Source organism: Acanthisitta chloris, unplaced genomic scaffold (assembly GCF_000695815.1).
Source record: "Acanthisitta chloris isolate BGI_N310 unplaced genomic scaffold, ASM69581v1 scaffold19732, whole genome shotgun sequence".
In the NCBI taxonomy this organism is placed as follows: domain Eukaryota; kingdom Metazoa; phylum Chordata; class Aves; order Passeriformes; family Acanthisittidae; genus Acanthisitta; species Acanthisitta chloris.
Genome location: NW_008662422.1, coordinates 35873 through 46877, shown reverse-complemented (window position 1 = coordinate 46877; position 11005 = coordinate 35873). Strand labels below are relative to the sequence as shown.

At 43.0% G+C, this 11005-nt stretch overlaps 1 protein-coding gene across 1 annotated transcript in view; it reads left to right on the top strand.

Annotated features, from left to right (window-relative positions):
- The first annotated feature begins 356 nt into the window (after positions 1 to 356).
- The window catches only part of KIAA0226L (KIAA0226-like ortholog), a 22804-nt gene continuing 12155 nt past the window's right edge, over positions 357 to 11005 (top strand). The window contains exons 1-4 of the mRNA XM_009070600.1: positions 357 to 428; positions 2065 to 2173; positions 5435 to 6103; positions 10664 to 10749. Coding sequence (XP_009068848.1) covers positions 357 to 428; positions 2065 to 2173; positions 5435 to 6103; positions 10664 to 10749 — 936 coding nt within the window. The remainder of the gene's footprint in view (positions 429 to 2064; positions 2174 to 5434; positions 6104 to 10663; positions 10750 to 11005) is intronic.

Sequence of the window (11005 nt, the reverse complement as noted above, 5' to 3'; positions counted from 1 at the left end):
CGCTGCTGCCCGGTCCGCACCGTCTGCTGCCCTTACAGCGACCCGCGGGGTAACACCGCTCCGTACTTTGCTCTTAACGCGTGTGGTTTGCGTCCCTGTTGTGTTGTTTAAAAAACACCGCAGCTCCAAACCTCTGAGTAAGGCTTTTTTTTCTTTAAACACATTTCCATTGTTGCTGAGCTCGGCTTTTCGGTAAGCTTATAAGTATGCCAAGTCAAGATGGAAAACAGTTCAGACTATTAACTGTAGAGTCTGCAAAACAGATGGAGAAACGCGGATAACGTGGTGGTGACTGTAATTCTCTCTCTAATGCTTCCAGGTACTTAACAACACCAAAAAATGAATGCTTTCCCATCATGTCTCTCCATGCAGTAGCTCTCGCCAGCTACAGCAGAACTGAAGTCTTCAAGCAACCCCGTTCAGAAAAGGTGAGACCAGGGAGACGGTGCTCCTTAGCTGGGGGGACGTGTTTAAAATAGCTTTTAGCTGTCAGTCGCTGTAGCAAATACTTTATTTTTAAATGCTGACGGTTTCATTACAGAGTTAACTTAGGAAATACAGTCCCAATACTGGGGAGGAAGGCTGACCTTTTTATGCTATGAAAGTGTCAGATTGCAGCAGACATTTACTGGTTATAGCAGTGTGTTGCAGCAGTTTTCATGCACTTCTGTAGTGCAGAGGAGAAAGAAAAGAAAATGCTATCAGATGCTGAAAAGAGTATTTTTCTAAGCACTGGCATAATCAAACGCGAAATATTTTAAATTCAGGATGTTATGTTTGACCTGAAATGTTAAAAGGGAAATTCTCTGTGGGTTTTAATTTGTTCTGCTTTCTGTGAGTCTGAAGGGTATCTGCGACTAGATCTGCACTCTGAGTCACCTCACTCTTCCACGTAGGAAGTGTAGAGCTCAACAGAGTGGCCGAGGACAGCACAGCTTCAACTCTCTTCTCTTTGTATGGGATCACAGTGTGCAGGGGAGGGAGAGAGGAATCCTGGGGATGCTTGTGTATGGAGGCATTCTCATTGATGTGCAGAGAAGGCACGAGGTACGCGCCTTGGTGCTTTTTAATGATGTGTGTATCGGAGCAGGGTATCCTTTCGATTACCCTGGTTTCTGTGATGCACTCTGCAGGTCCGTGACATACTTGAGTCAGTGGAGCAGAAGGCAAATGTGTTACCTTCACAAGGAATTTGTGAACTTAGGAAGGAAACCTGTTGCTTTGCTGAATGTATCTTACTCTCTTGATGGAATTAGCTCCTGGGTATCTGCCTGAACTGCTTCCCTGGTTCAGTTTATGCTGGTATGACAATATGGTAAATCCAGCTTTGGGATTAGAAATACTGAATCGGAGGTGTCATGACTGCACAAACTGAAGTGCTGATCTGGTATAAACCTGGCCAGTCAGTTCAAATGCATTCAAAATTTTGGTCAGCTTAGACTGGCAGGCTGTATGCCAGGTCAAGTATTACCTATCTATATAGCTTCTTGTTTTATGCTGGGTCAGCCGCGTTGATAATGTGAACCACATGTAGTGTGTTCTATCAAATTAGGTGACATGACCGTGCTTGCTCCCAGTTATTACAGCTGGGAGATCAAGCAGCATGTGGATCAGGTGTTTGTGGAGTTGGGGCCTCACAGATTTAGTTTATAAATCGTATACATCTAAATAGGCCCATCCTTCTAGCTACAGATTGGTGGTTCCTTGAATTCTTCTCCAGTTCATTGCTGTTGTTTTGACAGATACATGGTCATCTAATTCAGCATTTTGTCTCATATATGTCTTATACACACATTTAATTCTCCTACTCTAAAGAGTTTCTTTTGGTCACTTGCCTTCTGGAATGAACTGACAGACACAGAGCTAAGATGCCAGCACTCTTCAGACAGTGCATGCTTCTGGGGAGATTTTCAGCCAGCCAGAACTGTAGGCAGTGGTTAGGTGACTGTTGTCAGGCCTCTGAACAGTGTTCTTCCTGTTGGGATGACTGTGAGACAGAGGGTATCATTAGCAGAGTGCTGTTGTCTTATAACCAAATTGTCTGCCTCTGTGTTGTCGTTCTAGTTAAACCACGAAAGCCTAAAGGTGGCTTTCACCGAGTCAGCGTGTTCTTCAAATCCCTCAGTGAGGATTAGCTGCCTTGCTCCAACACCTCAAATCTCCATTCTCTCAGGTATGCCATTTTGTTCTAAAATACCTCTCTTTGGGGAGTTTTGCTGGTGCATGTAGTGCTAGCAAAAGCTATTGGTGTTTGTGTGTACTAAACAAGTATAGTTTGGTGGAAGAGGGTTCCTTGCTGATTGGCTTTGAGGGTGGTACAATATCAATGTATATTAAACAATTTAAAAGTATGAGTGTTTTTTTCCTTTTAAGTGGTAGTTTGGCCATTTTAGTTGTGCTGATACTTCGCATGCTCAAGAGTAAAATACTTAAACTGTTCAGGTGATCCTTGGCAGATTAACTCCTTGCTCATTCAAAAAATAGTTTCTCAGATTTTAACTGATTACCATAATTATTCACATGAGTATTAGTTGCAAAACTGATTTTGAGATTTTTTTTTTAAAATTGGAACTAACCTATTTCTCTTAGTAGCTTAAAATGGACTGTTTAGTTTGTTTGTGGGCTGTTTTTTTGGTTTGGCTGGGGGTTTTTTGCTTGTTTGTTTTAGTTTTTAGTCTTTTTTTTGTTGGGGTTGTTTGGGTTTTTTTTAAGCTTGGCAGAACAGAAGTATGAGTTGGAATTTTAAAAACTTGTTCTTTTTTCTCTTAGAATCCGCTGAGAATGAGTATTTACCAGAGTAGGTCAACATGGTTATATGATTAGGGCTAGAGATGTACCATGATGCAGGAGTAGTGGAGATGATAAAGGAGGAAAGGGGATGTAAAGGCTGTTGGAGTGTGCTTTGCAATAGGAGAGCAGAGCAGAAGAGTTGAAAGACAATTGTAGGACTGAGCACAAGTCGGGCTATGTTGTGTGGTTGACAGGCTGAAGGGAAGGGAAGCCATCCAGAAGGACCCTGTCAGGTTTGAGGGGTGGTCCTGTACGATCCTCCTGAAGGCTCAACAAAGCCAAGTGCAGGGCCCTACACCTGTGTTGGGACAATCCCAAGTACCAATACAGGGTGGGCAGAGAACAGATTGAGAGCAGCCTTGAGGAGAAAGACTTGGGTTGATCAGAAGCTCAGTATGACCCAGCAGTGTGTGCTTGCAGCCCAGAAAGCCAGCTGTGTCCTGAGCTGCATCAAAAGCAACGTGGCCAGCATGTCCAGGGATGTGATTCTGCCGCTCTACTCTGCTCCTGTGAGACCACACCTGGAGCACTGCCTCCAGCTCTGAGGCCAACAGCAATAAGAATGATATGGACCTGTTGGAGCAAGTCCATAGGAGGCCACAAAGATGATCAGAAGGACAGAGCACTCTCCTATAAAGACAGGTTGAGAGAGCTGGGATTGTTCAGCTTGGAGAAGGCTCCAGGGAAATATTCTAGTAGCCTTATAGTGCTTAAAGGCAGCCTGCAGGAAGGCTGGAGAGGAACTTTTCACAAGAGTATGTAGTGATAGGACAAGGGAGAATGTTTTTAAATGTAAAAGGTAGATTTATATTAGATGTTAGGAAGAAGTTCTTTACTGCAGGAGTGGTGAGACACTGGAACAGGTTGCCCAGAGAAGTTGTGGATATCCCCATGCCTGGGAGTGTTCAAAACCAGGTTGGATGGGGCTTTGAGCAACCTGATCTAGTGGAAGGTGTCTCTGGTCATGGCAGAGGGGTTGGAACTAGATCATCTTTAAGGTTCCTTCCAATCCATATGATTCTATGCTTTTTTTTTATTTTATTCTAACACTAAATGTTTTGCTTTGCACAGAAAAGATGGTATTTGCAGCCTAAGTTAAGGTATTCCTGTGCAATTCAATTGTCAGTAGTTACCAAAATAGCTTTCTTTTCCTGGAAAGACTGAAATGTGTTTGTTTGAAAGCCAGCTACTTTTATTTTCCCATTCCTGCCCTTATACTGCCATGGCTGGCTACATTGGCAAGGTGTCTCTTCACAGGTGCATCCAGTAAAATGTGCAGTTTTGCTGCTATTTCTGCAAGAGCTTTGTCACCACTGGCAGGTGACTGGTCACTGACAAGCTCTTCAGCTGATTTTGACCTGACTTTACTAGGACAGCTTTGCTATCAGCCCTTGCAGTTTAGCTTATCTGTGATGTTCTCAATTTTAGATTTTTCTTGATTAGGACTGGTCTTTATATAGACTTGCTGTTCCAAAGTGTGCGTTTTTTTGTTTTGGTTTTGATCCCTTCATTTGTAAACTTTCTTATCATGGAGTTTGAGTGCCTGCTGGCTTTCCTGGTGAGTGACTCGTGGAGAAGTTTGTCTTCCCGTGAGGTGTGCTCAAGGAAACCAACCTCTGGGCAAAGTCTGCAGTCTGCAAGACTTGCTGCTTTTTTTCACCAGCCGTATTTAACATTCCTTGTGGTCCTAACTAAGAGTTCTTTGTCCTGGAAATGATTCTTCTTAATTGTATCTATTCTTAGACTTTTACAACCCACTTACCTTCCCCAAAGGAGACAGTCGTTAACTTCATTGTGTTGATGTGGTTGATGGTTTCTTCTCAAACACAGACTTTGTGTCTAATCTCTTAATTACTCGGATTATGACAGTTCCTGTAAGGTTTTTTTTTGTTCAAGGTATAGGACTTCAATTTATTCTTCAATAGCTACTGGTTGCAGGGCATACTTCTGTGTCCTGTTCATGTTGTCATGTCTGCAACTAAAAGCAATTTTTCCATTTTCTGTTGAACTACAGTTTTGCATTAGATCATGTAGGACCTTGGCAGGCAGTGCTTTTGATTCTTTTAGAGGTATTATAATGAACTTGCTGTGACAGAGCTAAGTTTGGGTCTTTTTATGGGTTGATGTTAATATTGCCACCCCTATGAATAATGGACTAAAGCCATTTCCACATGAGAAAGAACGGAAATACACAAGCACTTGGCCTTATACTGCTAAGTGTATTTTTTTTCTTTCTGCTCTATTGATCCTCCTTATGTCTTGCTATAATGTAATCTTCTCTTTTACTGGCAATAGAACCAGTACCTGTATCAGTAATTGTACCTCACCCTGTTTTGTAGAACAATGATGTTTTAAGCACAGTGACAATTAGTCACCATTAAAGTCTTAGCTAATTGTGCTAGGCTAGCAGGAGAATACTTTACTGTTGGTTTATTACCTAGGCTTATCAATGACAGAATTCCTTCCTGAGTGCAGAAAGCAAGAGCTTTGTTGCTGGAAGAGACAGCAGTGAGCAGTGTGCCAATTCAGCACTTTTCTGTCTTCTCACCTGTGTAAAAAATAATGTGCCTTTTAGTCACATTGTAAATTAATCTTTTCTTAGGATTGTTTCCTAACCTCTTGATTTCTTCCCTTTTCTGAGCAGATGAATCTTCAAGGCCAGCAGTGATTGGACATGCTGGGAGTTTTGGATCATACCCAGACAGTGCTGAAGCTATCAAAGACATTCTTGTGTCTGTTTTAAATGCATCTGGTTTGAAGCCCTCTTTGGTGCTGGAGCAGAGCACAATGCAGGGAGCTGAGCATCCAGACAGTGACATGGAACAGTGGGAAGAAAGCAGTGCTGGGGATAGCCACGATGACAGTGACAGTGATTCTGCACACCACAACACTGCCTGTACACAAACAGACATCCGGTTTACGAGGCATCGAGCGTGTTGGAACAACACACACTGTGATTCCTCCACACCCTTGCTGGATACTTACTTTTGTCCCCGTTACTCTGATGGAGATCCTGCTGCTTCCTCCTTGGATGGTTTCACTCTTTCGGACATGTCACCTCTGAAGCGAGACTGCTTTACCCAGGTGACATTAACAGGAGGCACTATCAAGTCAGCTGTTGTATGTTCTGGAAATGAATCTTATACCTCCCCCGAAGGAGACTTGGCTTTCACAAGGTTTCTTTCCAATTCAACTGTTGATAAGCCAGCAGATCTGCTGAAATACCCTGGTGCCTTGGAGCCTGTGCCTGGCAGCAGCAGCGACAGCAGTTCTCCCAGTGGCCTTTCCCAATCAGAGCCAGTCAATCCAACAGGTAACTTTACAGGTGCATTTTTGTAAAATATCTGTGCTAGGAAAGACATCTGTAATTGAAGTGGTCCTTATTTGTGGTGATTGTGAATTAGACAAATGATATCATTCAAAATAGGAGAGAGGGGAGAAAGAGAAATCTTAAAAACCAAGGAGAACCAGAGGGTTGGACTTGGTAGAACACGAGACACGCATGCTTGCAGTAGGCATCTTTTGTGATGCATAAATACTTCTGTAATATGCAACTGTTGGTAAAATGTAAAAATTGCTGAGTTGTGAGCAATGTAGAACATCCACTGGATGGGCTTTCCACCAGCTTCATCTTGTCTTCACCGTTACCCTTCTCCCAGTGGCAGATAGCATGGATCTGGGCATTGGGAATGATTCACTGGTGAATGCAGGCTCCCTGGGACATCCTGTGTTTGGCATGAGCTGAAGGAGAGGCAGTGCTTGAATTTGCAGACAGTGCATTAACATCCATTCTTGTTAGGACTAAATTGGCTTGTGCCAGAGTGGGACTGTTTTTTCCAGGTCCACTTGAGGTCTTGGAGTCACAGACTCCCATCTGATACAGAGCAGGATCTTTTTGCCCCGACCAGTTTCCAGCTGTATGGATAGCCCTTGTGTTGCCTGTGAAGACACTGGCTGAGGGCTGCTAGGTGCCTTCTGTCCTTGCAGTGTCAGGGGGCCCAGGGCAGTGCAGGTCTGTAGGTGAGGAGCTGTTTGGTGGGATCATTCAACATGTGTCCCTGAGATGGTTGGGGGAGCAGCTGGCCTGGCCTGGGGGCTGTGTGTGCCTCCGTGAGACACATTGGTCTTCCTGGGCTGCAGGCCAGAGTCCCTGGGCCTTGGCTGGGGCAGCACAACAGTCCTGTCCTGTTTAACCCTTAAGGCTGATATAAACAGCCTTTGGTACAGCAACATGAAGCATTTTTATTTTGTTTATAAAGGGTGTTACCAGTATCTAAGGAGTTGTTCTTACTTTAGGACCACAAAGATGATCAGACGGATAGAGCACTTCTATAAAGGCAGACAGAGTTGGGGTTGTTCAGCCTGGAGAAGGCTTAGGGAAGACCTTGTAGCAGCTTTCCAGTACCTAAAGGGGGCTTATGAAAAAGAGGGAGAGTGACTTTTTACATGCACATATAGTGACAGAACAAGGGGGAATGGTTTTAAACTGAAAGACTAGATATTTAGATTAGATGTCAAGAAGAAATTCTTTACTGTGAGGGTGGTGAGGCACTGGAACAGGTTGCCCAGAAAAGTTGTGGATGCCCCATCCCTGGAAGTGTTCAAGGCCAGGTTGGATGGGGCCCTGAGCAACTTGATCTAGTGAGTGGCATCCCTGCCCATGGCAGTGAGGTTTAAGGTCCCTTCCAACCCAAGCCATTCTATGATGATAGATACTGAGCCTTGGAAAAATGTTGAAGCCGAGCCTGATTTTTCTGCTGGAGTAAAGGCAAACAGCAGGGAGTTCTCATCCTGCCCATTTATTATAAATAAGAATGACAAAGACTAGGGTTTGTTTTGTTTCAGTTTGGGTTTTTTTCTTCTCCCTTTGCTCAACAGTAGTAGCAGTAGCACTATGTTGAGCACCACTTCCAAGTTCTGATCCTTCCTAGCTATTTACCCACAGCTCCTCCAAGGTCTCAAGTTGGCATCAAGATCTCAAACCAGCACATGCTGCTTGTTGCAGGACTGGGAACTCTTAATAATAACAACTTTGTCATCCGGGATAGGCTGTCGTCAGCAGTTAGGGTGGTGATGATTATGGTTGTTTTGTTCTGCTGGGTGCTGTGTTGGCTCCATGCCTTTGAGAAGTGCCCATCAGGGAGAAGGAAACCACACCCGGTATTTGGGGCTGGCTGTGGCCAGTCACGTGGGTTTGAGTAGCTGGGTCTGGAAAACACAGCCCAGGCTCCCTGGGTCAGCAGGGACTGTGAGGCACACGTGTAATAACAAATAAATTGTGCGTGACTCGATCTTCTGGCACGAGTTGGACGTGTCACAGGCTTATTTTGGGTTAGCAGCACTGCTGGCTCTCCAGAAAGCAAACAGAGGAATGGCAGGCCAGGTGACTGAAGAAGCAGCATCCTCGGTTTTAGTAAAATATACTCCTTACAGGAGCCAGGATCATGTTAGACACTGTGCAGTGTGATGGGCTCTGTCTGCCTTAGACTTTGACCTGTTCTGTGCAAATGAAAACTGCATTTCGTCATTCCTTGTTGCTTCTAGCCATTTAACTCACTACTGGGTAGCCTGGGGAGTGAGGTCTCATTCTCTCCTGCATTGTCCATGACTATGAGGATGTGAAAAGTGAATAGTAAAATGAAAAAGAAGAAATAAAACAGCTAATTTGAAGGCAGGAATTAAACAAAAGCATTTCCTGACTTGCTGTCCTTTCAATTGCTATCTCAAAAATGGTGGTTTATCACAGGAGAATTGGTGAGGGATAGACAAAACATAAAAAAATTATGCAGTATCACTTAAATCAGAATAATTTCTTTCAGTGGGATTTAATATTTTTGTTTAGTGGGTGTTTCTGCTCATCCAATGAAATTCCTGTTGGGCCTTGTTCATGTATTTATGGGCCATTCTCTGGTGGCCTCTTGCAACCTTCTGAAAAGGCTCTGTCATTGTTAATGAAGAGCTTGTGGCTGAGCTCGGTGTTTTCTGGGTGCTTTGTTGTGGCTGGTGTGTCACTGACAGTTCACAGGGCTTTGTTCTTGCTTTTAACCTCTGTTTACATCAAGGTGACTTCCTTCTACAGCTCCTGAGGTCTCTCTTCCTAGCTAGATGTGCTGGGCTTCTTCCCCATGCTTCTTCCCACTTTAAATTCTTTTTACTTAAAGATGCAAGTGGGATGCAAGAGTTAAGCAGAAGAGAAAGCTCCCATTAGATTTGGCATTATATTGAAGATGAATTGCATCTTATGTTTTTAAGAGAAAGGAATAACTTTCCCTTTTCCTTGTTTCTGCTTATTATTTTTAGTTCAGAAAGTAATGTTTGTTATCTTAACTGATGAAAATGTAGGCTTTCATTAAGCTGTGGAGTCTTCAGCACTGCCTATCCAGTAAGATGAATCATCAAGTAGGTATGAAAATAACCTAATTAGGCTATTAAATCTCTTTTGAAAAGTTATATTGTCAGTGTCTCCATTTTTCCTCTGTGGTACACACAATGGAGGTACTAATAATTCTGTACAAAAACACTACGTCTGTTTGGCTACGCTTGAGCGCAGTATTGACTTTCTAGCCTGATGGCATCAGTGCTCAGGGCAGTGTAACATGGTTTCTATAAATAAGGCAATATAAATGATCTAAACTCGGCCTGAGAGTCAGTGCCCCTTAGTTGGAGAAAAAGTTCTCATAAATTATGGTCGTATTTTGTGGGGCCTCTTTAGCCTTTCTGTGACTAAATTTGGGAATGGCATTGTAAAAAAAAAGCCTTTGATGAAGCTGTGATCTGCAAAGGCTTTAAATGGTGTGTGTGTGTGGTGGCCATTTACATATGGTCTGTTTTATCATGTAAACCTCACCAGAGTGAAACAAATTGCTTGGGTTTAAGGTCAAAGAAGGGGTAGTAAACAACAGTCTGAAAAACAGAACTCCTTTTCTTTCATATCTCTTTAGTGTTTACATTCATAGACTATATATATATATATCTTTGTCATTTTTCCAGCGAATTTCCTCTAGCAGTGGCTGGGTGCTTTGAAAACAAGAGGGCATGACCTCACACCTTCAGTTCCTTGGGAAAGGATATTGTAACTATACATGTATTTACATATAAAAAGCAGTCCATAGTTCATCAATAGAACACAGGTGTGTGTTCTGCTGCCCAGTGAGATGTTCTTATTAGGAAAAAGATGAATTTTGTTTCAAATGCTCATCATACTTGTCAGCAAATGCCAGGAAAACAAAACTGCTTTTCTGCGAAGCTGGGAGTACTGCAGCTAATGCATCAGCTGGACATATTACCATGTAGTATGGGTTGTATTTGAAAACAGGAGGGGGAGATTACCTGGAGGGTATGGAAACATAGCAGCAAAGTGGTTCTCAAACTTGCTATAGTCACACAATGCCAGCAGTGATAGGAGGAATCTTTTAAAGGCTGATGCATCTCTCTGCATGTCCAGACAGCAGTAAGATTAATTTTTCTTCCAGCAACTGTGAGTGAGCAGAGAGCAGTGTTAGCTGGCTGTGTTGCCAACTGCAGAGTATTGCTGTAAATCCAGTCTCAGGTTCTGGCTGTGGTTGTCCCCAGCAGCTCAGGGCATAGCTGGGAGAGCACTGGTTGGGAGCACACTGGTACTGTCACAGCACAGTGTTTAAACCGTGCTTCTCTGGTTGTTGATTGATGCTCATGGTTCAGGTTGCCAGAGTAGGTCAAATGCCGATGTGTTCCTCGCTTTCTCCTTCTTCTTAACTTCCACCAAAAACTCCTGACCCAATGGTGTTCAGTTTTGGGAAAGAAAATTTGCCTTGCTTTCTGGAAGTCACCCTGCACACATCCTGGGTGCTGCAGAGAAAGAAAGAACTAATAAAAGCTTTTGTTCTACCCACAGGTTCTGCTTCTCCTTTGAACATAAGTGCTATACCTTTGAATCGTTCATTGCAGGATATCTGCATGCTTCCGGAGGACGTGGAGAAGGTGAGGACAACAAATACTGTCATCATAGTATTTTTTTCCATTTTTATGGTGACAAAACCAAATGACAAGAGGTGTTTCTCAATAATAGAACTTCCTGATAGATGTACTAGTCTTGACAAATACTGTATTTTCCCTTTTCTTGCCCTCTGTGGGTGAACCTACAAACCTCAAATGCTTATTTCTTAATTTATTTTCTACTCTTAATCCATGAATTAAATATTTTAATTATTTTAAAATAATGGAAATATTTAGGAAC